Raw genomic sequence first — 27511 nt, forward strand, 5'->3', positions numbered from 1 at the left:
AAATTCCACTCTGACATGAACATCGAATGTGGAGACTGGCATCGACTATTCGAAAATTAGAATATTCTATCTCATCCCTAACAGACAGACCCCAGCTTCTCTCTTTGAAGATACAGACAGACCCCAGCTTCTCTCTTTAACACTTTCAATGCCAGCAGGGGGTGCACGATTTAGTGCTTCCGTGCCACCACCCACTTCAATGATAGCGCTCTCATATTTGCGAACGCATATACTACATCTTAAATTATGGCTATGTGTCTAATCTGGCCGTCGCTTATCAATGACTTGTTTGCAGTCAACATTGTCGAAACGGATTGTTTTTTAATCGGTTCATTTCCGTTTTATACCATTTTGAAAAACGCTCGTTTTTTGAAAGTTTCAGGAAAATATAAAGATTCTGTGATAAACGCCCTTTACTGGAATATTCTGGAATACACAAACTGTAATTTTTCGGCCTATTTATGAATAGTTTTCAAATAAACGCTAGATTATCCATAGTATATGTGTACTTATGCACGCTATAGAAGCGGGCTGAAAAATCTATTATCTCATTTCCTGATCAGCACACACACACACATGCACACAGACAGGGGAGGAAACAAACTTTTTGGCTTACCAGCCAACTGGTGAGTATATGATTTTTTTACCAGCCAAATAGATTTTTTACCAGCCATAAATAAATTGCTAATTGTGATAATTACTTCTTTGTATGTCTTCGTCTAAATTGATTTTCAATCATAGTAATAATCACACCGTGTCTCTACTCTTTAAAATATTTATTACCATAAAACATTAAGTGTTAATAAGTGTCTCTACTCTTCACAATATTAGCATAAAACATAATTAATCACACCGTCTCTACTCTTCAAAATATTAGGATATCACATATTAACATGAAAGAGGGAACTATTCTCGACTGGGTTGGGCTGAACTGGGCAGTGAAAGATGCTGGGCTGGACTGGGTTGGGCAGGGAAAGTTGGGCTGGTCTAGGTTGGACTGGGTTGGGCTGGGCTGGGCAGTGAAAGGTTATGACTATAACCTAGTTATATGAGTACTGGCTGAGCGTCTTGCTCTTCGCCATACCGAGATATACCTCATCTCCAGTACCTACTGTACTTCATTAACGAAAACAATGCACCCATGCACTTGACCAGGCCCCGCCCCAGTGTCCCCTATAAGACACCGGACATGGTCATACTCGCCCTTCCTCTGGAAAAAGTTTCCATCATAGAAAACCCAACCAAGGGACCTCAGGGCACGCTAAGAGCGAGACGCTCAGCCAGTACTTGTATAACTAGGTTATAGTCATAACCTTTCGTTATATAGCGTACTGGCCAATCGCGTCTCGCTCTTCGCCATACCGAGATATGGGGCAGAGCAGACGCGTGGCCCGACAAATGTACCCCCTGAGGACCCGCAAGCCCTACCACCAGGGGGGAGGGGAGTCCCGTCCACCCGCCCTTCCTAGTGAAGAGGGGGCGGCAGTCAACTCCACCAAAGTGCAAAAAAAGAGGGAACTAGAGACTCCTAAAAACGCACAGCACAGGCGGGACCACGTGTGACACATCACCCCATGGCACACACCCACACACCCCTGCTAACCCACCGAAGGGTGGGACGCAGGGGAGGTCCCAGACCTCAGAACCGCCTGGGTAAAGGCGGTTCTGAGTGAGGTCGTGAGGTAAAACCTAATGAAGGGACCCGGGGAGGACCAAGAGGCCGCAGCACAGATGTCCTCCACCGAGGTCCCCCCTAACAAGGCGGCAGAGGCCGCCACTCCACGAGTGGAGTGCGCCCTGACACCCCCAGGGGGGGCCAGTCCAGCCAACGTGTAGCAAAGGGCAATGCCCTCGCACAACCAATGTGACAGGCGCTGTTTGGACAGTGCCTTACCAGCGCGAGAGCCACCGTAACAAACAAAGAGCTGATCGGTAGCCCTGAAGTCCTGAGTCCGACTGAGGTAAACCCCCAAAGCCCGGACGGGACACGACCGGTGAAGGCTCGCCTCTAACTCACCAGCGTGAGGAGGCGGATGAAACGCCCGAACCACAACATCCCTGGAGCGAAAAGAGCTCAGGATATTTTTTGGCACGAAGACTGGATTAGGCCTCAGAGTCGCACCGCTATTGAATAGACAAGCACTCAGGCCGCACCGAGAGAGCACACAGCTCACCACGCGCTTAGCGGAGGTGATGGCCGGCAGGAATGCAGTCTTGAAGACAGCTGTTCCAAAGACGCCTGCTCAAGAGGCTCAAACGGGGCCTCAGACAACCGGCCGAGGACCAGTTGGAGGTCCCAACTCGGAGACAGAGAACGTTCCACCGGCTTAAGATGCAGAGCGCAGAGCAGGAAACGCTTCACAAGAGGGTGGCTGAACAATGTAACGCCCTCAAACCCCACATGACAAGAGGATATAGCCGCGGCATATACCCTCACCGTCGAAGCCGACAGTCTACCCAAAATAGACTGAAGGAAGGAAAGGACAGGGGGCAGGACACCGGGTCCAAGCCCCCCACTCTACACCACTCTTGGAAAATACGCCACCTACCCGTGTAAGCCGTGGTAGAGGACGGAGCATGCGCGTGCCGGATAGCGTTAACCACAGAATAGCCAAGACACATCCCCACCAATTCACACTGACAGCAGCCAAGAGGCTGCCCCAGAACAGGAAGGCAGAACAGAGTTCCGCGTGCCTGAGAGAGGGCCCGCGGTGACCACGGAACAGGCCACAGCGGGGCCACACAGAGCTGAATCAGGGCCGGGGACCAAACAGCTGAGCCCCGGCACGACCAGGACCAAGTCCCGCACTCCCGACGTACCCGCCCCAACAGCTGAGCTATCGGGTGTAAGGGGGGGGGGAAAGCGTACAGAATCCCGGACGGCCACGGAATCGGTCCCAGACCTGCCCGACTATGTCCGGACGTAATCCCCACTCGTCAGGGTGAGGACCGCCCTGCGACATCACACCTGCACCTACATTCACCCTGCTGCGCAGATGGAGAAACGCCCATAGCCAGCCGACCGCCGCCCGGTGCAGACGGGGGGAGCGTACTCCTCCCTGTCTGTCGATATACGACGCTGACGTCGTGTTGTCCGTCCTGATCAAAACACTGTTTGAGGACCAGAAGGACTGCCTTCAATTCCAACACATTGAATGTAGCGCAGACCGGGCAGCATGGACTTGCCAACTGCCCCCTACTGCGTTGGCCCGACGCGTCCCCCCCCAGTGAGGGAGGCGTCGGTGAAGACCGTGACGTGTGACAGCCTGCTGCCCATGGGGACCCCGCTGGTGAGGGCCCCAGGCCCTCCCCAGAGGGCGAGGTGCCCCAGTACTGACATGGGAACCTTAGCCGCTTCCACTTGCCTCTCACCGGGTCTATTTCCATACTGATAAACCACCTCTGTATCCTCCTCATGAGGTGAAGAGGAGGCCAAGAGGGACCACGGAATGAGCAGATACCATCATACCGAGCAGGCGCATCACGGACAGCGCCGTAACCATCCTAAGACGGAACCTCCCGAGCGCGCCGCGAACACCCACTCGCCGCCGCTCCGAGAGGGATGCCCATATAGACCTTGAGCTTAGAATAAGCCCAAGTACTCCACCCGTTGACTGGGAAGAGGAGTACTCTACTTCCAGTCTACAGCAAAACCCAGGCTGGTGAGGAATTCCACCACCTGCCTGGTATGAGACCTGACGATCTACCTTGACCGCCAAGGACCAGAACGTCGTCCAGGGCAGAATACACTTCGTAACCCCTGAAGACGCAGAGGCCCCAGTGCGGTCTCCACGCACTTGGTGAAGATGCGGGAAGCCAGAGAATAGCCGAATGGCAGCCTCTGGTACTCCTACGCTAAACCCTGCAAAGGAAGCATAGGTAAGCCCTAGGATGGAAGATCGGGGATGCGAATACGCATCCTACAGGTCTATGGAGGAGAACCAGGCCCCCACCTGACAGTGTTCAACAGGCGGGAGACGGTCCAAAATGCTGAACCTTCCATGGGACAGGTCCAGCATGGGTCTGACACCCCCCCTCCCGATTTCTCGGGCACCAGAGAATACCGGGAGGAAACGCCACGCATTGCGTCCTCCTTTGGGACCACGACGATGGCTTGCTTCGCCCACAGAGATTAGATCTCGTTGGCCAGAGCTGTCACTGCTGGTGACCCTGACAATAGGGACATCGGACCCTGACACTACCCACGAGGCAATCGCACCCAAGGGGGGACCCCGACAGAAAGGGCCGGTTTGATACGGGAGAAGCTGACATCATACTAGGTGACAAAAGCTCCCCCACTGAACACCCCTCCAGCATGGACAGCTGAGGAATTGTTCTACAGCTGGACATGCAAGGTGTGAGGCCCCCACACTGCCCGATAGGGTGGGTTCCTACACACCGTAGCCCTGCAGTAATATTACTACCACCCAAATCACGCGCGCCTGCCAGACCACTGCCGGTCTTCCGGGAGTGGGAGGCACTAACGTGATACCCGGCCTGGCGAAGGCGAGGTCGGGGGAACCCGCACTGTTTGCCTCAAGAGGTCTCGAGCCCCCCTGCTGACAACCTTTGTATTTGACAGACGTAACACCAGGCTCAACCAAACACAGACGCAGAACGTGTGGCGTGGGAACTGCTTGACAGCACAACATTCTCACGGACAGACCCAGTTTCAACCATCAACTGGGTGTCAGCCCCTGTCCCCATGAGAAGCGAAACGTGGGGCCAATTGTGCATCATTGAAGACACGCGACCCGCAACCAAAGGAAACAAATCAGAGCCCTTATCCCGCTGGTGTTGGGGGGGGGGGGGGAGGTGACCAGAGAGCGAGCTGCACACAGCTAGACGGCGACGGTTTTATAGGGCGTGCTCATCTAATGTAGCCGATCCCTCGGCCGCCAAGGCTGTCGGCCTTGCGGTCACCTGTTGACGTTGTGCCCAGGGTACCTCAGGCGGGGGAAACATGGCCGCTGGTTGAGGGCCTCGCCACAGCCGCTGGCGAGGCCGTGCTCTCACCTCTGGCTGCGCGGTGTGGGGCCTAGGTCAAATACCGCCCGCACTCCTGCGGAAAGACAAGTCTCTCTGCGGAGAGGGGAGCCCTGAGGAGGGAAAACTTCTCACCCCCTCAAAGGGAGACTAATCCAACCAAGATGTCTGTAAACAAGCGTTGACAGCATCCTAGCCCTCCCTGCGGTTATAGCTTGCGGCTAGGTCAAAGCTAATAACGTCAAAACCTCACGCGATGTTTCGACGTCGGCTGGCCTTCAAGGCCCCGCCACCCGCCACCATTTTTGACAGAAAAAACTGCAATTCGAACAATGTTACTAATCGCTGCTAATTCTATACCGTGGCGGTATAGGCTTAACGGCCCACCAGCCACCCGCCGGGCCGACTCACCTCATGGCGTCGGCCGGGCGGGGCACTGTTCCAACATGCCAGAGGCAAAGGACTGATGCCACCTGCTTCACAAGCACGGAGCACCAGTGGTGGTTGCAACCAGCAACCTCCACTGTGGTGTGCACCCATGAAGGGGTAAATGAATAAATGAACTAAAACTCCACCGACACACTGCAGAATGGGCTAGCCCATACACACAATGTTAAGGGGATGCAGACCAGAGAAACACCAGTCCCGCACACCATTCATAGATTCACAAAAAGCACACCAGCCCTAGGCCTCAGCCTATTCACCCATGAAAAAGGTAAACAAGCCCCCGTCAAAACTCCCAACAGTAGACACTGATTGACCGTCAGCATGAATGGTTAAGAGGAGGGAAGACCTTTTTTAAAAAAAGACAGCCCTCAGCGGGGAATCAAAAGAACAGTAACCCAGCATCGTAGCATAGCATTAGCAGCGCGCTCCAGGATAGCCGGGAAAACGACAACGTTTACCCAGATATCCTGCCCCTTGCGCCAATACACAACTCGGTTGTCTCACGGGACAACGAGCAGTATCACTAACGCCAGCATTGTTATGCCTAGTGGCGCAAGCCCTACCTGGTCGCGACCTAGCCATGACAGCTAGCCGCCGCGCGACGTCCCTCGATCCGCTGTCAGAAGACGAGGAAACCCCAGGACAGGCCCGACGCGCCGTTGGAACGTGCCGAGAAGATTCCAGGGACTGGCAAATCTCCGGCGAAAACCCAACATTGTTCAAATTCTCTCTGCATTTCATAACAACTAGTTCATGGAATGCATTGCAACGTCCATGATGGAAACGAAAAAGAGGAAGGGCGAGTATGACCATGTCCAGTGTCTTATAGGGGACACTGCGGTGGGGCCTGGTCAAGTGCATGGGTGCATTGTTTTCGTTAATGAAGTACAGTAGGTACTGGAGATGAGGTATATCTCGGTATGGTGAAGAGCAAGACGCGATTGGCCAGTATGCTATATAACCAAGCATTTCACTAATGTAATAGCTAAATAAAACAGAACTTGAACTTGACTTGTTACATTTGCACTCTGGTTGGATGCCAAACGTATTCTGGTTGTACTGTACTTGTGCTGTATGATGACAATACATTGGAATCGAATCTCATGTCAACGCTAGGGGTTCAGCAGGTGTATTCTGAATGACAAGTATGACAACATCACCGTTGTGAAGGGCATATGGGCGAGTGGTGATATGGGGGGAAACCCAGTAATAATTTGGTAATAATAAAATGTCACTTGGCTGCATTTAAGCAAAGCCGCTTAGTATAGTCGTCCACAATGTTGAACGCGAAGGAGACTCATCGCGTGCTGTTGTTCGCCCCCATGTCAGACCGCACTGATATCCGAAAGCGACGACTCTACATGCAATTATTTTCATCCTGTTGTGGCTGATGGTTGTTTAACACAGCAGGAGACGATAGTTCCAATTTTAACAAGTAGGTAATTTATTTAGGAAAAGAAGTTCTTAACAGCAAAAGCTATGGATCGAGCAGAGGATCACCACAGCTTGAACAAAAAACACTCTCCCCTCAATCCCTCTGCCTGTCCCCTAAATCCCCTCTCAGTCCTGCCCCCACATGACAGATATGATGACGTGTCATATCATGTCAAATATGACATGACGTACATTAAGATGACACGTAGATTTAACATCGGAGAGAGATAAAAACATTAAGAACATGAAGAGAGATAAAGACATTAAGAAGAACATAGATTTAGATAAAAACATTAAGAACATCGAAGAGAGATAAACAAGATATGATGTACACACACGATATGATGTAAAACATTAAGAACATCGAAGAGAGAGTGAGATGTGTGTGTGTGTGTGTGTGTTTGTGTGTGTGTGTGTGTATGTGTGTGTGTGTCTGTGTGTGTGTGCGTCTGTGTACAGACGTGTGTGTATTGTATGTGTGTATTGTGTGTGTGTGTCTGTGTGTGTGTGCGTCTGTGTACAGACGTGTGTGTATTGTATGTGTGTATTGTGACACAGGGAATGTGTGTGTGTGTGTGTGTGTCGGTGTGTATGTCTGTGCGACTGTGTGTGTCTGTGTGTGTGTGTGTGTGTCTGTGTGACTGTGTGTGTCTGTGTGTGTGTGCTGTGTCTGTGTGTGTGTGCTGTGTATGTGTGTGTCTGTGTGTCTGTGTGCTGTGTCTGTGTGTGTGTGCTGTGTATGTGTGTGTCTGTGTGTCTGTGTGTGTGTGCTGTGTATGTATGAAAGAGAGAAAAGACACAAGATTAGAGCACACGATATGATGTACTGAAATGTCCATCTGCCTATCTTGAGGCTGTTTTAAGAACATCAGCCAGACTGTCGCCCTAGTGTCTTTGAGCCCTGCTAGTTGCCCTATATTAAACTAGTCAAGACTAACCCCTTTCCTACCTCCACCCCCGTATACACATTTTCCACAACAATCCACTGATGTGTTTTTGTCTAAGTTTGTCTACGTTGTCAAGCCGGTGACAGGAGTCTGTAGGTCCGCACGCAGTGGTCTATCCACTTCCCCTAGATGGGCGGCATCTTCTAGAAAACGAGTGTTCATTGGAGGAGCTTAGAGCGCAACGATGATGTTCATTGGTTATGGATTATTATGAGGCGCAAATGGGAGGAATTTTTGTTTAGTTTACTACTCGCCAGTGTGGCGAGTGCTCTTCATGAATCACTCGCCAAACATAAAGAATACTCGCATTTGGCGAGTAAAATGGCCTAATTTCCTCCCCTGCACACACACACACATAGGGCACACGTTGATATCTGTGAAAAAAAAGCTCTTGATTATCTTAAGACTGGTAAAATAGATTCCTTACCTCAGATCAGATGTTCTCCAAAAAGATTATTCCAATTCCTGATCGCCATTCCAAATATCGATCGCGTTTATTGATCCAACGCTGGGTACTGGAAATATGTATTCCACTCTGTTCTGGGGCTCTGCATTGAATCCGATCGTCTCGGGTGACTTGTCTGAGAAGTAAAATGAGGAAGCAGGATTCCCCCCCCCCCCCCATGTATTTCATTCAATCCATTCCAAAGGGGTGCAGTACCACAGGGAGAGACGATAGGGGGCGTTATTTTCCCAATGGAGCTCAGAGAGAGTTTGCAGCACTAACGTGAGGCTAAATTGATGAAATATGAATTCAAATCGTGAATAAAAAAAAATTAGATCTCTCGTCGTTGGCAATGAACGGTCGGCATGAACAAACGAGATATCTCGTCGTTGGCATTGAAAGTGTTAAGATACAGACAGACCCCAGCTTCTCTCTTTGAAGATACAGACCACAGCTTCTCTCTTTGAAGATACAGACCCCAGCTTCTCTTAAGATACAAACAGACCACATCTTCTCTCTTTGAAGATACAGACACAGACCCCAGCTTCTCTCTTTGAAGATACAGACCACATCCTCTCTCTTTAAGATACAGACAGACCCCAGCTTCTCTCTTTAAGATACAGACCCCAGCTTCTCTTTAAAGATACAGACAAACCCCAGCTTCTCTCTTTAAGATACAGACCCCAGCTTGTCTTTGAAGATACAGACATACCCCAGCTTCTCTCTTTAAGATACAGACATACCCCAGCTTCTCTCTTTAAGATACCACCTAAACTCGAACCAACTTCTCGAGAAGTTCCAGTCAGGTTTCCGCTCTGGCCACAGCACAGAAACTGCCCTGGTCAGGGTCACCAACGACCTACTGATGACGGCTGATGCTGGCTCTCCTTCCCTCCTCATCCTCCTTGATCTCACAGCAGCCTTCGACACCGTCGATCAGGCCATGTGAGCGGATCGGAGCGTGAGCGGCGCGGAGCGGGCGGTTTTGACGTGAGCGAGGAGTGGGTTTTAAAATGAGTCGGCGCGACGTCCGGAGCGAGAGTTCTCCTCCGCTCCAATCCACTCCAGGCCGCTCACAGTGGTTTAACACTGTTGATGTAATATATACATGCAGTACAATGCCAAAGCAACAGATGGCGATGTACAAACATGAAGGCCATTTTCAACCAATGAGAAGGGTTCAGGCTTCGTCACTGTAGAGACGCCCACCATAGATATCTATGACGCCCACACTCACTCCTGTTAGAAAAGGTATCGACGCCATTGTTGTTGACGTTAGCTTACATGCTAACGTTAATGGCAGCGACCATAGCATTGTGGCTCGGCTAGCCTATCATCGCTTAATAGAACTAGTGAATGGATAAACAACGTTATTTAACATTGCAGAATGGCTACAATTACAATGCGGCTCAATACAAACAATTGTTAAGGGGCCCAGGGGGTGTAGACTGTTGTAGTTTGAGCTCATTTACACCATGCTCCAAAAAAGAAAAAGAAAAACTGCCGAGCGATCTGGCGCGCTCGGCAGATCGAGCGGGGAGCGCTCGATTCAAGGTGAGTGGGGAGCGAGCGGAGAGCGACTTGGGGGCGGGGTCAACATGAGCGATTAGCGGAGCGGATCAAGCTTTAAAGAGCGAAGAGCGGATTTCTCGGCCGCGCCGATCCGCTCACGTGGCCTGCCGTCGATCATGACATCCTCCTTCACCGGCTCCAGTCCACCATCAGACTTTCAGACTCTGTCCTTGAGTGGTTCAGATCCTACCTCACCGGAAGAACGGAGTATGTCTCCTTGGGAGAGGCAGGGTCTGACACCCATCATGTCACCTGTGGTGTCCCACAAGGATCAGTCCTCGGCCCCACCCTATTCACCGTCTACATGCTCCCCCTTGGCTCTGTCATCAGCCGGCATGGAATATCATTCCACTGCTACGCTGATGACACCCAACTATACCTAAAAATAAACCCTACCCCATCCACAGTTCTGCCATCTTCCACGCTGACCACATGCCTGGAGGAGACCAAGGCATGGATGAAGCACAACTTTTTACAGCTAAACAGTTCAAAAACTGAAGCCATTATCATTGGCACCCCACACCAGGTTCGTTCATCCACCATCACCACCATCACCTTTTCCGGCCAAAACATCACCCTGTCACCAACAATAACCAACCTAGGGGTAAAAATGGACCCTCACCTGACCTTTGAGGCACACATAAATCAACTATACAAAAATTCTTTCTACCACCTTAGAAACATCGCCAAACTACGCCCCTCACTCACGCTGTCAGATGCCGAAAAGCTCATCCACGCCTTTGTTTCCTCCAGGCTGGATTACTGCAACGCACTCCTCATCGGGAGTCCTAGCAAGAACATCCAAAGGCTACAATGTATCCAAAACAGCGCTGCTAGGATCCTGATGAGAGTGCGGAAATACCACCACATCACCCCCATCCTCAAGTCCCTTCACTGGCTCCCTGTCTCACTCAGGATTGAGTTCAAAGTCTCCCTGCTCACCCACAAATGCCTCTACGGAAACGCCCCCCTATACCTCAAAGAACTCATCACCCCTCACTCCTCCTCTCGACATCTCCGCTCTGGCCAGGCAAACCTCCTCCAGCGCCCAAGGACAAATCTATGCACTATGGGAGATCGGGCTTTTTGCTCCTCCGCTCCCAGTCTGTGGAATGCTCTCCCTGACTACCTGAGAGCACCACAGACTGTGGATGTTTTTAAGAAAGGCCTCAAAACCCACCTTTTTAGTAGAGCCTTCTGTTGACCTTTTATCATTTTTTTTTTTTTTTTTTTTTTTTTGCTCCACACATTTTATGTTCTTTTACCAATTTATTTTATCAGTTTTATTATTCTATGTTTCTCTGCTATTTTATGTTTTAGTTTTGCCTATTTTTATATTCTTTCTTTCCTTTATTCTCGCTAGCTTTTAAGTCCCTTTAACTGTAGCGCTCTGAGAGTTGCCCCGCAACTGTAAAGCGCATTACAAATGAAATCTATTATTATTATTATTACAGACAGACCCCAGCTTCTCTCTTTGAAGATACAGACATACCCCAGCTTCTCTCTCTTTAAGATACAGACATACCCCAGCTTCTCTTAAGATACAGACATACCCCAGCTTCTCTCTTTGAAGATACAGACATACCCCAGCTTCTCTCTCTTTAAGATACAGACAGACCCCAGCTTCTCTCTTTGAAGATACAGACAGACCCCAGCTTCTCTCTCTTTAAGATACAGACAGACCCCAGCTTCTCTCTTTGAAGATACAGACAGACCCCAGCTTCTCTCTCTTTAAGATACAGACAGACCCCAGCTTCCCTCTTTGAAGATACAGACAGACCCCAGCTTCTCTCTCTTTAAGATACAGACCCCCAGCTTCTCTCTTTGAAGATGCAGACAGACCCCAGCTTCTCTCTCTTTAAGATACAGACAGACCCCAGCTTCTCTCTCTTTAAGATACAGACAGACCCCAGCTTCTCTCTCTTTGAAGATACAGACAGACCCCAGCTTCTCTCTTATTAAGATACAGACAGACCCCAGCTTCTCTCTCTTTAAGATACAGACAGACCCCAGCTTCCCTCTTTGAAGATACAGACAGACCCCAGCTTCTCTCTTTAAGATACAGACCCCAGCTTCTCTTTAAAGATACAGACAAACCCCAGCTTCTCTTAAGATACAGACCCCAGCTTCTGTCTTTGAAGATACAGACAGACCCCAGCTTCTCTTAAGATACAGACAGACACCAGCTTCTCTTAAGATACAGACATACCCCAGCTTCTCTGTTAAGATACAGACAGACCCCAGCTTCTCTCTTTGAAGATACAGACAGACCCCAGCTTCTCTATTTGAAGATACAGACAGACCCCAGCTTCTCTCTCTTTAAGATACAGACAGACCCCAGATTCTCTCTCTTTAAGATACAGACAGACCCCAGCTTCTCTCGTTAAGATACAGACAGACCCCAGCTTCTCTCTTTGAAGATACAGACAGACCCCAGCTTCTCTCTTTGAAGATACAGACCACATCCTCTCTCTTTAAGATACAGACAGACCCCAGCTTCTCTCTTTAAGATACAGACCCCAGCTTCTCTTTAAAGATACAGACAAACCCCAGCTTCTCTTTTTAAGATACAGACCCCAGCTTCTGTCTTTGAAGATACACTACTTTCCGAGTGGATTTATGCATTGCGCGACAAACACAACCGTGTGTCGCGCAAAATGATACAAAGAAAAGAAATGGAGATCTACCCAACAGTGAGTGATGGAGGCAAGGCGTTTGTGGCCAGTAAAGGGGTTGGCTAGAGAAGTCTCTACACCGCAATGGCCTGTCGCTGAGACGACGCACCACTATGGCACAGAAAGATCCGGATAAACTCACTGAGAAACTAGTTTCATTTGTTGACTACGTTGGCAAGGCTGTCAGCTCTAAAGGGATTTTAGAGAAGGACATCATTGCAATGGACGAGACTGCCGTTTGGTTTGATATGGTGTCTCCCACTACTATTGACGCCAGAGGCACAAAGAGTGTGTCGCTGAAAATAACAGGACATGAGAAAAGCCATCTCACCGTTATCCTGGCTGCCAAGGCTGACGGCACTAAACTCAAGCCGTATATCGTCTTCAAAGGGGCTATTCGTGAAGTGAAGGCAATGAATGAACAGATCTCCAAAGCAGTGGTCGCCACATCTCAGAATGGCTGGATGAATGATGATCTTACCACAGATTGGCTCAAGTCAGTGGTGGGAAAATTCTGTTTCACCCCACTCCTCCTGGTGTGGGATGCGTACCACTGCCACATCAGTGTCGCCACCAAAGCTGAACTGAGAGGCTACAAGATGACAACCGCAGTGATTCCGGGAGGCTGCACAAAATTAGGGATGCACGATAATTATCCGGCCGATATCAGCAATTATGACGTCATCCCGATACATCCGATAACGTTATTGATAGCTCCGATAATATATAATATATTTTTTGGTAAAAAAAAATGCGGTGTGGCGTGTGGGTGAATTGGGATGAAGGGCGTTTGTTTTTACTGTAGGCTCCTCCCGTTTTGCCAGTACAGTGGTACGACTGATAGCGTGTGGTTTAGGAAGAGGGCGTTTTACACAAATCCAGCGCTCCCTTTCTTGGCTGTGACGTAGCCACGTAAGTTTCAGAGGCAGCGCGGATGTAAACAAAGATGGCGTCAGTAGTGTGGGAATAGTTTCAGAGGAAAAAAGTTTGCTTGCTATTTGTAACAAATGCAATGCAGAAGTTCCACGAGGAGGAAAAGGGCAACAACTTATAATACATCCAACCTAACAAGTCACCTGCAACATCACCACGATGGTGTGTTAAAAGCCTACGACGACGCGCGAGCAGCTAAAGCTTATTGCTCCGTAGTAGCCAGGTTAATTTGCACCACCAAGCACTGCTTAAAAGCTGGCGGCTTGAGCCCTTGGGTCATTTCTGTCAAACTTCTTTAATTTAGCAAACGCCTCTTCAATAGGTACAAACGCTGCAGGTTCCTTTGTAGCTGGCTTTGGATTCACAGCAGCTTTAGCTGCTCGCGCGTCGTCGTAGGCTTTTAACACACCATCGTAGCAGTGGTGATGTTGCAGGTGACTTGTTAGGTTGGATGTATAAGTTGTTGACTGATTGTGAATTTTCTGATTCAAATTATATTTATTTGGAAAAATAGATATGGTCACTTTATCAGTGAAAACTGATTGTCTTGGCTTTGTTTTGTTCATAGTAGTAACGCTCATGTCATGATAAATCTGGTTAGGTCAAAACTACAGGAATATACATTTAAAAAAAACTTTTATAATACAATAGTTATCGGTATCGGCCTTGAGGAGCAGAAAGTTATCGGTATCGGGGTCAAAAAATCTATATCGTGCACCCCTACACAAAATATGTCCAAGCACCTGATGTGATGTGGAATCAGCCCTTCAAGGCGAGTCTATACGAGTCCTACGATCAGTGGATGGCTGGAGACGTAGACGAGACGTACACGACCGGAGGTAACCCAAGAGCCCCCGCCCGCCGCCTGCTTGTGGACTGGGTGCTCACTGCCTGGGACAAGTTGGACAAAGATCTGATCATAAAGTCTTTCAAAGTTTGTGGACAGACTGTGAATCCTGACGGGAGTGAAGACGACCGCATCCTCTGCTTCAGGGAGGGACAGCCCTGCGCCGCAGGTCGAGAGGCCCTGGCCCAACTCCGACAGCAAGACGAGGAGAACAGGCGCGCAGCCGAGGAAGAGGAAGATGAAGAGGAGCTGCTTAACAACGAACTTGTTGTACTGGAAGATGAGGACAATGATACTAGTAGCTCGGAGGAGGAATTCCTCTGATTTGAGTCGGATATTAGTGAGTGACTTGTAATTCTTTTAGCAAAGAATCAAGGTAAGGTGATTTCACTTTACAAACTGTTGCACTGTTTTGTTAACTACATTAAGCTGTAGGATTTTTGTTGTTGTTCAGATTGTATTTGTGGCTGAATCTGACTGTTGTTGGGCATTTAGGATTGAATAGCCCACCTCATTTATTTTGTTATATTTTGTCTGTCCCCTTCCTTCCTTTCCTTCCCCCTCCCTTTCTCTCTCTCGCTCTCTCTCTCTCTCTCTCTCTCTCTCTCTCTCTCTCTCTGTCTGTCTGTCTGTCTTATTGTGAATATAGTACCCCTCAATTGAAGTTGTAATTTGCAGAAGTTAAATTTATCACTGTTGCACTGTTTTGTTCATGTAAGCTGCATTATAGTTAATACTGTACCATATCTTTTATTTTTATTTTATTATTTGCAACTGAACTTGACTGTTATTAGCCTAACTGTATATAGGCCTATATACAGGTATTTGAATGGGCAATAAATAGGATGGACCACAGTATTGTGATAGTCTACCTCAGTTGAAGTTATATTTAAAGTTAAATTGACACTGTTGCACTGTGTTGATGTTTTTATGGTATTTACCATAGGCAATATATTTTGTTATTGTTGTTCTATGCTGGCTGTGCAGTAAATACCATATAAATGGTATGGTGTTAATGTTTACCAAGAGAGTAAGCCTACCTCAGAATTGTTTATACCAGTATTGTGATTGCACTATTTTACTCAGGTAAAGTTACTTGATTTCACTTTGAAAACGTTGAAATGACCAGTGACCACCTGTAATTGCACTGTTTACTATTTCATACAGTACTTGGTTTCAATAAATTAACCCAGTACATTTTACTGGGTTCAAACTGACACAAAATGTTGCTTTATTCATTATGATCTCTTAGAAATATAGGCCTCTCTCTTATACATGCCTTCTTTCAATAAAAGCCTGGTACCCGCTACAGTTGAAACAAATACAAGCCCGGGTCACTATTAGAGGAATTACGGTATTTCACTTATCTTATGTAACCTTCTTCTTCATCTCCTTCTTTTTCGTATACCTTTTTCTTCTTCTTCTTCTTTGTTGTCTTCTTCATCTTGTTCTTCATTGTCTTCTTATACTTTTTCTTCTTATTTTCTTCTTCCTCTTCTTCTTATACTTATTATTTTCTTCTTCCTCTTCTTATACTTCTTATTTTCTTTTTCCTCTTCTTATTTACATTTTTCTTCTTCTTCCTCTTCTTATTTAAATTTTTCTTCTTCTTCTTCCTCTTTTTCATCTTATTATTCATCGTTGTCTTCTTCATCTTCTTCTTCTTTGTTGTCTTCTTCCTCTTTTCTTATACTTCTTCATCTTCTTGTTCTTCATCTTCTTGTTCTTCATCTTCTTATTATTCGTCGTTGTCTTCCTCCTGCTCCTCCTCTCTTTTTCAGATAAGCCGACCCGCCGCCGCCCGAAGAGGAGGAAGAGGAGGAGCAGAGAGCGATGAAGCTGAACGAGCGCAGCGTGGCCCACTACGCCACCTGCGACTCGCCGCCGGACAAGACCGGCTTCCTGTTCAAGAAAGGCGAGCGCCACACGGCCTACCACCGCCGCTGGTGCGTGCTGAAGGGCAACATGCTGTTCTACTTCGAGGAGCGCGACGGCCGCGAGCCGCTGGGCGTGGTGGTGCTGGAGGGCTGCACCGTGGAGCTGTGCGAGTCGGCCGAGGAGTTCGCCTTCGCCGTCAAGTTCGCAGACTGCGCCAAGGTTCCTTTTCTCCTTCTTCTTCTTCTTCTTCATCCTCTTCTTGTACTTTTTCTCCTTATTTTTTTCTTCCTCTTCTTTTTATTCTTTCTTCTTATACTTTGTCTTTTTCTTTTTTCCTTCCTCCTCTTCTCCTTCGTCGTCGTCGTTGTCTTCTTCTTATTCGTTGTCGTCGTCTTCTTTTTTTCTTTTTCTTCTTCTTATACTTCTTATACTTCTTTTTCTTCTTCTTCTTATACTTCTTTTTTCTTTTCTTTTCTTCTTCCTCTTCTTACACTTATTTTTTTTCTTCTTCCTCTTCTTCTTATACTTATTTTTTTCTTCTTATAATAATTTTTTTCTTCTTCCTCATCTTCTCATACTTATTTTTTCCTCTTCCTTAACATCTTCTAATTTTTTTCTTTTTCTTCCTCTTCTTATACTTCTTATTTCTTTTCTTCTTCCTCTTCTCATACTTCTTTTTTCTTTTTCTTCTTCCTCTTCTTATACTTCTTTTTTTCTTCCTCCTCTTCTTAGGCCCTGTTTAGACGGAAACGCTAGCAGGTGAATCCGCAAAAATATTTTTTCGGATGTGCCTTTCGTTTATACGGAAACGGCGTTTTTACGGGGTGAAACCGCCAAAAAGTGAGACTACCTTCCAGGGTGGAATTCCTAGAAACGATAAACCTTTGCGCTATCATCTAAACTGTCAAACCGTATAAAACGATGACGAAAGGGTTGTCAAGGCTCTCGTCGCGCCTACTGCTTACATCACAGACATGAGCCAGTAGCCTAGAAGCGTAAACAAAGCATGTCTGATTCTATCCATGACGATCACCTGAAGGCTACATTGGCAGTACTTTTAAATACACAAGAATCTGTCTATCTGTGTGATGTCAGAATGTGATCTGGCTATCACAACTATTAGTACTGGACCCACTGTCTGTGAGTGACTCTGCTTTGGTCCAATCACATTCCCCACCCACAGTCTGCGAATCAGAGGCAGAGTAGGGCGGGTCTTCACAGCACATCATGTGACATATGCGCCAATCGTGTGACAGCGGGGCTCCGTTGTCTCGAGTCGTTACAGTCTCGTCTGCACGCAGAATTCCATCCCAAAACACTAGTCTAAACGCAAAATTAAAAGTGAGACTGTAAGACGACTTTTGCGGTTTCTGTTCAGACTCTCTCCGTCTAAAGGTAGCCTTATACTTATTTTTTTCTTTTCTTCTTCCTCTTCTTATACTTATTTTTTTCTTCTTCCTCTTCTTCTTATACTTTTTTCTTTTCTTCTTCTTATACTTATTTTTTCTTTTCTTCTTCCTCTTCTCATACTTCTTTTTTCTTTTTCTTCTTCCTCTTCTTATACTTATTTTTTTCTTTTCTTCTTCCTCTTCTTATACTTTTTTCTTTTCTTCTTCCTCTTCTTATACTTCTTTTTTTCTTCTTCCTCTTTTTCTTTTCTTTTCTTCTTCCTCTTCTTATACTTTTTTTCTTTTCTTTTCTTCTTCCTCTTCTTATACTTATTTTTTCTTTTCTTTTCTTCTTCCTCTTATACTTTTTTTTTCTTCTGCGCCAAGGCCCGCGTATACAAGATGGCCGCCGAGAACCAGGCGGCCATGGAGTCCTGGGTGAAGGCGCTGTCCCGGGCCAGCTTCGACTACATGCGCCTGGTGGTGCGCGAGCTGGAGAGGCAGCTGGAGGAGATCCAGGAGGCGGCGGCGGGCGGGCGGCCCAAGGCCTCCAAGAGGAACACAACGGCGGTGGCGAGGTCCCGGTCCGGGGCGTCCTCTTCCTCCTCGTCCACGTCCTCGTCGTCCTCGCTGTCGCTGTCGTCGTACAACAACGGCCCGCTCCCGGCGGCCCCCTCCCCCGCCGCGCAGGGGGGCGCGTACGCCTCCCGGAGCACCCAGGACGAGGCGCAGCTCGTCTCCAAGGAGAGCGGCGGGGCGGCGTGGAGGCTGAACGGGGAGGGCTCCTCGTCCTCATCCTGCGTGCCCTGGGAGGGGAGCGGCGGCGGGGGCAGCGGCGGGGGGGCGAGGCCTCCGCCGGTGCCCCCCAGGAGGAGGGGAGCGTCTCTGGAGAGCCCCTTCTCCCCCGGGACCGTCTGCTTCTCCAAGCTCCACGACTGGTACGGCCAGGAGGTGGAGGAGCTGAGGGCGGAGTGGCTGCAGGACCAGTAGACTGGGAGATGGAGGTTAGGTGTGGTCACCGGCCACAGTGGCACAGTCGAGCTGTGGACCCATCCACCTGGACGGCGGGGGTGGGTGGGGTGTCACAGACAGTATAACCACCCCTCTGGTCACAGTGGACTCATCCACCTGGACGGCGGGGGTGGGTGGGGTGTCACAGACAGTATAACCACCCCTCTGGTCACAGTGGACTCATCCACCTGGACGGCGGGGGGGGGGGTCACAGTATAACCACCCCTCTGGTCACAGTGGACCCACCCTCCTGTCCTCTCAGAGCCCAGACTTAGAAGTGGAGCAGTGCTCTCCAACACTATCATTCCTTTATTTTTTTTTGCATTTCTTCAGCCGTTGTCTGACCAATCCCAGGGGCTGGGGGAGGAGCTGGGGGAGGAGCTTTGGTTGAATGAACTGGATTCATTCTCTCGCTCTCTGGGATCGATTCTTGTCTGGAACAGAGAAAACAATCACATGGTCCCAGAAGGCCGGCGTCACCAGCGCCTGCCTTACAGCCCCGGGGGGGTCGGCAAGGTTAACCCTTTCACTGCCACACAACAATGTGTTAACCCTTTCACTGCCACATGACAAAGGGTTAACCCTTTCACCGCGACAATACAGAAGGTTAACCCTTTCACTGCCACACGTCAAAGGGTTAACCCTTTCACTATGACAATACAGAAGGTTAACCCTTTCACTGCCACACGACAAAGGGTTAACCCTTTCACTGCGACAATACAGAAGGTTAACCCTTTCACTGCCACACGACAAAGGGTTAACCCTTTCACTGCGACAATACAGAAGGTTAACCCTTTCACTGCCACATGACAAATGGTTAACCCTTTCACTGCGGCAATACAGAAGGTTAACCCTTTCACTGCCTCACAACAAAGGGTTAACCCTTTCACTGCGACAACACAGAAGGTTAACCCTTTCACTGCGGCAATACATAAGGTTAACCCTTTCACTGCCACACGACAAAGGGTTAACCCTTTCACTACCACACTACATAAGGTTAGTTTTCAAGTTTCAAGTTTTTTTTATTAGTTGTCATACAGAAATACAGAATACTTTTGTATGAAATGCTTCTTTCTGTTTTGCTCCTGAGAGTGTGCTAGATAAAATATATAAGTATAATAAGTATAAAATAGAAAGTCAAGTACGTAAACAACTGTAAACAAAACAAAAGTGTTCAATATACATATATACAATATACAATGTAGAGAAGGTAACTGAGTACAATTACAATATACAGTAGTACAATGCAGAAATGGATGCAGATGAGGTACAACCGTCTGTAGTGTGGTAGTGAAAGGGTTAACCTGTGGTGTGGTAGGGAAAGGGTTAATAGGTTCAGCAACTGACGTGATAAATGGACAAAAACTTTTCAAAATGATACCGCCAGCCTGTCGACGATACATCCACTTCCACTGTATGTCGTTTTAATTTTGTCAACTTGATGACCGTAGCACCGTGCGCGGCTAGCTAACCAAGATGGCCGACATTCGCCAGCTAACGGCTAGCTAGCTAACCTTAGCTTCTCCATCTAAAGGATCCGTTTAATATTTCTGAGTACAGTGGAAACAGATTGTACACACGACGATAGATCCAATCTATCTTGTTAAGATGCAGATATGAACTTTATAATATTAGTTGGTTTATGGCATTAGGGTTACAATGAATGTTACCCTCTCATTCATTTATTTATTTATTCCTTTTCTATCTTTTTCTCCCATCCCCCAATTTAGTCGTTATGCCAATTCCCCTCTGGTCGTTGCTCTGCCCTACTGTCAGTCTGGGGCGGGTGTAGACTAACACATGCTGCCCTACTGTGGGTCTGGGGAGGGTGTAGACTACCACATGCTGCCCTACTGTCGGTCTGGGGAGGGTGTAGACTACCACATGCTGCCCTACTGTCGGTCTGGGGAGGGTGTAGACTACCACATGCTGCCCTACTGTCAGTCTGGGGAGGGTCTAGACTACCACATGCTGCCCTACTGTCAGTCTGGGGAGGGTGTAGACTACCACATGCTGCCCTACTGTCGGTCTGGGTAGGGTGTAGACTACCACATGCTGCCCTACTGTCAGTCTGGGGAGGGTGTAGATTACCACATGCTGCCCTACTGTCAGTCTGGGGAGGGTGTAGACTATCACATGCTGCCCTACTGTCAGTCTGGGGAGGGTGTAGACTAGTGTTGTCACGATACTGGAATTTCGAACTTCGATACGATACCTTGAAAAGTATCGATATTCGATACCATTTTCGATACCACAGGGAAAAAGGTTCAATCTTAAAATGTAAAAAAAAAAATATAAATATTTTTTCTTTTATAAATTTTGCTTTTGTTGCTTGTTGATTCTCCTCAGCTTCTCTCTGGTACTATAAGAGAAGATAAATATAACACTTTTAAAACCCGTTGTTTATCTTTAGATCAGACATTTAAAAATAACTAAATGATATAATCTTAGAAATTAAGTAAAGTTAATAGTACTGCGTGTTAAGCACAACAGATTGATTGATTGAAAATTGTATTAACAGATTGCAGAATGGGTACAATACAGTACAGCTCAATACACACAATTGTTAACAATTTCAGTGCCAGCCAGTTAACATTGAAAACCCTGTTGAGTGCCAGCATCCACTTCAATGATGGCGTTAAAAAACGCATAATCTATGTTTTAAATTATGGCTTTAATTTTAAATTTTAATTTAATTATGTGTCTAATCTGCCTGTCGTTTATCAATGACTTGTTTGCAGTCAACATTGTCGAAACGGATTGTTTTTTTATCGGTTCATTTTCGTTTTATAGCATTTTGAAAAGCCCTCTTTTTCAAGGAAAATATAAAGATTCCGTGATAAAAGACATTTACTGGAATATTCTAGAATACACAAAAACTTTGTAATTTTTCTGCCTATTTATGAATCGTTTTCAAATAAACGCTAGATTATCGATAGTATATGTGTACTTATGCACGCTATAGAGGCGGGCTGAAAAATCGATTCTCATTTCCTCATCAGCGATCACAGCCACAGAGCCACATACATACATAGGGCAAACACTTATATCTCCGTGAAAACAGGTCTGATTATCCTAAGACTGGTAAAATAGATTTCTTACCTGAGGTCAGATGTTATCCAAAAAGATTATTCCAATTCCTGATCGCCATTCCAAATATCGATCACACTTATTGATTACAGTGTTGATACTGTAAATACATAATCCACGGGTTTTCCGGGCCGGTGAGCACAATCGATCCTTCAGATGCCTTGAGGGAAAAATTAAATGAGGAAACTGACCACTCCCCCTGCATCAGTCAGAACTGATGGGGTGCAGTTACACAGGGAGAGATGATAGGGGGCGGTATCTTCCCAATTGAGCTCAGAGAGACTCTGCAGCACTAACCCGAGGCTCGATTGATGAAATATGAATTCAAATCACCAATAAATAAAAATACGGCAAACAAACGACATTTCACGTCGTCGGCACTCAATGGGGGGTCTGATAAGACGACAATTGTCGTGGCTGGCAATCAAAGTGTTAAGGGGATGCAGACCAGAGAGACTTTCGTCTTGTTTACATCAGGGTCCCCCATTTTCAATTCATCATAACATATGACATACAGATAAACAGTACTGTTACATCCAGACATTTATGACATACAAGATATACAGTACTGTTTAAGAGACAGAGTTTCTAAAAGAGAGTATATACAGTTAATTTACTTCTGACCATTATAGTCCAAGTATTTTCCTATGAACTGAAACTCATAAGACCACATAAGGCTAGCATCATTCAGTTACAGCTACTGTATATTGGCCAACATTAGCCAGCTATAGTAGCCAGCTACTGCACCATGAACTGCCAGCTAGCCAGCTGGCCACCCCCAATCCAGCCAACCGTACAAATTACGGTCTCAGCCAATCGCATCGATATGTGTACAGTTAGTTAGCTAGCCATTCCATTGCGAATTAAAAGGTAGGCAGCTAGCTAGTAGCTAGGTAGCTAATGTTAGCCAACTGAGAAAGATAGCTAGCTAGCCAACAGCTAGCCAACAGCTGCAAGCCTGCAACGAACACCAACATTAGACAACGCCTCATGTATTAAACTAAAGTCAATCGTTTAATGGGTCATTTTGTTTAATGATTCAGTGATGTTGAAAGGAGAGCTGTCGAGGCTCTGCAGCTTGGAGCGAGTGAGAGCCCGAGGAGCTGTGTTGACACAGGTCTGTGAGGGGAGGGGGAGGGGCATGCCGCAGCAGCAGTGTGTGTGTACGTGTGTCAACAAGGAGAGAAGAGACTGCGAGAACGCCAGCTGGTATCGATAGTGCAGAAAGTATCGATATTGCGGGAAATGAGTATTGAAACTGTTTTAAATATTCAGAATTGATATGTATAGAAAAATCGATATTTTTGACAACACTAGTGTAGACTACCACATGCTGCCCTACTGTCGGTCTGGGGAGGGTGTAGACTACTGTACCACATGCTGCCCTACTGTCGGTCTGGGGAGGGTGTAGACTACCACATGCTGACCTACTGAGTGTCAGACTGTGGAGCGTGTAGACTACCACATGCTGACCTACTGTCAGTCTGGGGAGGGTGTAAACTACCACATGCTGACCTACTGTCAGTCTGGGGATTGATTGATTGATTGAAAATTTTATTAACAGATTGCAGAATGGGTACAATACAGTACAGCTCAATACACACAATTGTTAAGGGGATGCAGACCAGAGAAAGACTTTCGTCTTGTTTACATCAGGGTCCCCCATTTTCAATTCATCAGGACATATATGACATACATGACATACAGATAGACAGTACTGCTACATCTATACATTTATGACATACCAGATTTGCAAATACAGTACTGTTTGTGATACAAAAAGAGTCCAGAAAAGAGAGTATATACATTTGGTGTAAGAACTGTACATTGGAGGAGGTTGGGTAGGTGGGGTGGGGGTGGGGGGTAGCCAGGAGGGGTGGGTGGGGAACACTGTACAACTGTGCAAGCAAAACTGTACATTGGAATATTGACAACCATACTTGGTCATTTACTGTACATTGGAGGGGGTTGGGTTAGGACATTTACAGGGGCCAGTTTCGAATTGCAGTCTCCCGTAGGTGTTCTTTGAGAGTGGTTTTGAAAGTGGGTAGGGATTCACATTCCTTTACAGCTTTGGGTAGGGCATTCCACTTGGGGAGGGCGTAGACTACCACATGCTGACCTACTGTCAGTCTGGGGAGGGTGTAGACTACCACATGCTGCCCTACTGTCAGTCTGGGGAGGGTGTAGACTACCACATGCTGACCTACAGTCAGTCTGGGGAGGGTGTAGACTACCACATGCTGACCTACTGTCAGTCTGGGGAGGGTGTAGACTACCACATGCTGCCCTACTGTCTGTCTGGGGAGGGTGTAGACTACCACATGCTGCCCTACTGTCAGTCTGGGGAGGGTGTAGACTACCACATGCTGACCTACTGTCAGTCTGGGGAGGGTGTAGACTATACCACATGCTGACCTACAGTCAGTCTGGGGAGGGTGTAGACTACCACATGCTGCCCTACGGTCAGTCTGGGGAGGGTGTAGACTACCACATGCTGACCTACTGTCAGTCTGGGGAGGGTGTAGACTACCACATGCTGCCCTACTGTCAGTCTGGGGAGGGTGTAGACTACCACATGCTGACCTACTGTCAGTCTGGGGAGGGTGTAGACTACCACATGCCTCCTCCGAAACATATGGAGTCACCAGTGGCCTCTTTTCACCTGACGGTGAGGAGTTTCACTGGGAGAGCGTAACGACCACAGAGGTTCACTCCATCCATCTCCCCTAGATCCCCTCCCTGCTGAACAGGCGCCCCCGACCGACCAATAGGAGTCACTGAACAAGTGTACTGTAGCTGATGCATGGAGAGTAATCTGTGTTATAGACGCCAGTACTGAACCGGGCCAGAGGGACAGTATTAACCCCTCGGGGTGCACAGCCTCATGGGGTCAGAACCCTGATAACGGAACGCTCTGAACCATGATGTCACAACGGGTGCTGGCCACTGAACGCTACAGTTGATGATGTTTGTACATTTATGTTCCCTTTCTCCAGACATTCTCTCAAAAAGGTATTCCTAAAGACGGGGAAGGGGGGGGGGGGTTGTCTCTACAAATATTGGGCAGACAAGGAGGACAGTACAGCGGTGAACAGAATCTATTACTTAGGTGCTGAGCAGAGCGGGAGCACAGGCCACAACTGAAGAAGCCAGAGCGGGTGTATGCATTATAATTAAGGCTGAGACCATATGCCATTTGGAAGAATCGATAAATCGGGACAAAATTATCGATAAATATCGTTATTTTTTATTCTTATTTTGCATGTGAAAAAAAAATTATAATAAAGTTTTAAATACTTTTTTCTTAATGTCATTTTAATTGTATATATATATCCAGTCACAGTTGACCTATATTGATTTTAGATTCCTCTCGATATGTGCCTTGTGACCCTTGTCATTGAAAGTGTTACTGTTGCCATTGTCGTCGTAGGGACACTGTGACGGGGCCTTGTTTTGTCTTTTATCGGTACACATTTATTTGTTCTTTCTTGCCAAAGCCACACCTCAGTGCAATCACTTCATTTGTGACAAGGGTTCATTAGCCCACCTCGCTGCGCACGCCTGTCGCTAACGCTACACTGAGTTATAGATCCTGAAAGAGTCAAGCGCTTTTGGACGCCATGTTTGACGCTGTATACCTGCAGAAGGAGCATTTGGGGCGAGATGGATGTTTCCAGATCTTTTCCGTCTGGTTACAACAAGTCCTCCGTCAAAATGGTTAGATGTCAATGCGGTCGAATGGTTGCCGTAGCAATCAGCGTCACTAAGGCCTTTGACATACAACTTGATGGGACAACGAGAAGAAACAAATAATATAACATTTAAAAAAAAATTATTTCTTTCAAATGATTTGACTGGTTGTCGCATGATTCACGTCATCGTCGTCTGAACATACGGTTATATCTCCATCCTCAATGTTCCCTTCCTCAGAACTCAAAGGTATGGAGATGGCGTCCATGTTATTTTTTTTTATAATAAGACTCGTCTGGTGGCGCGGTGTAGCTAGCCGCTGGTGGGGTGGTGTAGCTCGCCGCTGGTGGCGTGGTGTAGCTCGCCGCTGGTGGTGTGGTGTAGCTAGCCGCTGGTGGTGTGGTGTAGCTAGCCGCTGGTGGCACGGTGTAGCTAGCCGCTGGTGGTGGCGCAGACCGCGCAGTGTAGCTAGCCGCTGGTGGTGCGGCGTAGCTAGCCGCTGGTGGTGCGGTGTAGCTAGCCGCTGGTGGCGCAGTGTAGCTAGCAGCTGGTGGTGCGGTGTAGCTAGCCGCTGGTGGCGCAGTGTAGCTAGCAGCTGGTGGTGCGGTGTAGCTAGCCGCTGGTGGCGCGGTGTAGCTAGCCGCTGGTGGCGCGGTGTAGCTGCTGGAGACAGTCTCTTTCACCACAACCTGCTTGCTGCTCAAACTGCAACCATCTGTCCTCAACTCAGCTGTCGGGAGACCGAACAGTCCGCTAACCAATTATTTGAAAGAAACAAGTTATCTTTTTCTTTACAATATACCAATTATGTTGTAGATGATGGGAGAAGGTATAGGATAGGATGCAGTATTGATGGTACAGGGTTGTAGATGATGGAGAAGGTGTAGGATGCATTATTGATGGTACACAGGGGTTGCACAAGGTCCTTGAAGTGCTTAAAGTGCTTGATTTTTGACAAAGAAATTCAAGCCCTGGAATTCCTTGAAAACAGCCCATTTTTTAACAATGTGCTTAAAAAGTCCTTGGAATTCAAATCAACCATTCGCATTGAACGTTTTGTTCTGAATCAAGAAATAATTTTTTTTATTTAGAGTGTAACTAATTGTCGGAAATTGGTTTTAAGCCATAAATATTGGATCAGATCTTTTGTTTCTATAAAAAACAGCATTTAAAAGTGAATTGTATCCTTTTTAAATGCCCTTTTTAAAATGAAAAATAGTGCTTGGAAAAGTTCTTGAATTTAATTTTGCAATGTCTGTGGGAACCCTGGATGGAGAAGGTATATGATGCAGTATTGATGGTACAGGGTGAGAGGTATTTTAGAGAGAGAGAGGTCCAGGAAGGTACGGTTGGAATTGTGATTTTAAACTTGAGCACTATTGTGTTAATACGCTATTGATCGTATTATAACATTGACACTTTGAGATATCAGCAGTGTTACTGATTCCACGAGACGTTACATTAAGCTGTACTTAACTGAATTATAATAACCTGTTACATTTACCTTTTGGATATATATGTATTTTTCTTTCTTTATTTTTTTATGACGATTTGATGATGTCAAATTAACTACACGGCGGTAACCCACAGTGATATTCTGACACTTGTACTAAACCCTTCTCCAAGAGGACTGCGTGCGGGCAGGCCAGCACCTCAGTGGAGCGCTCGCTGAAAGAATAGCCTTTTTTTTTTTTTTTTTACGAAGACAACTTTTGAGAACATTCTTGGGTTTTAGGAAACATACAGAATATCAGAGAGCTAAGCATGTTAAATAACTCCCAAACAGCTGTGATATGAAAACATGTTAAATAACTCTCAACCAGCTGTGATATGAAAACAGATTTGACTGTAAAGATTGTACCCGAACGGTTCATGTTTGTAAAGCATTTAAACGAATCAATAAATAATGTTACGATGGTATTTTCCTCATTGGTGTTGGTTTGCATGTTGACAGTTCAATTGCTATAGGAAAGATTTTTATTATGTTTAATGTGATGTCATATTTTTGCCACCCTGAGAGATACAAAAATGTTCCCTTATGGCATAGAAAAATTTGTCCATTTCCAGATAGTAGGCTGCCTTACACTGTAATCATAACTCATGGTCTCATGGCCAGTACAGAGACTCAGAAGGAGCTTCTATCCCCAGGCCATCAGGATGCTCAA

At 46.9% G+C, this 27511-nt stretch overlaps 1 protein-coding gene across 1 annotated transcript in view; it reads left to right on the forward strand.

Moving 5' to 3' along the window:
• The window catches only part of LOC311236142 (sesquipedalian-2-like), a gene marked incomplete at its 3' end in the record, with an annotated part of 31853 nt that extends 13311 nt beyond the window's left edge, over window positions 1-18542 (forward strand). Inside the window, exons 3-4 of the mRNA XM_084323764.1 lie at window positions 16068-16383; window positions 17940-18542. Of these exons, the coding sequence (XP_084179890.1) occupies window positions 16120-16383; window positions 17940-18542 (867 nt within the window). The 5' untranslated portion in view covers window positions 16068-16119. The remainder of the gene's footprint in view (window positions 1-16067; window positions 16384-17939) is intronic.
• Window positions 18543-27511: the final 8969 nt, after the last annotated feature.

The sequence above is a fragment of the Notolepis coatsorum genome, assembly GCF_963971535.1.
Source record: "Notolepis coatsorum genome assembly, chromosome: 10".
In the NCBI taxonomy this organism is placed as follows: Eukaryota; Metazoa; Chordata; class Actinopteri; order Aulopiformes; family Paralepididae; genus Notolepis; species Notolepis coatsorum.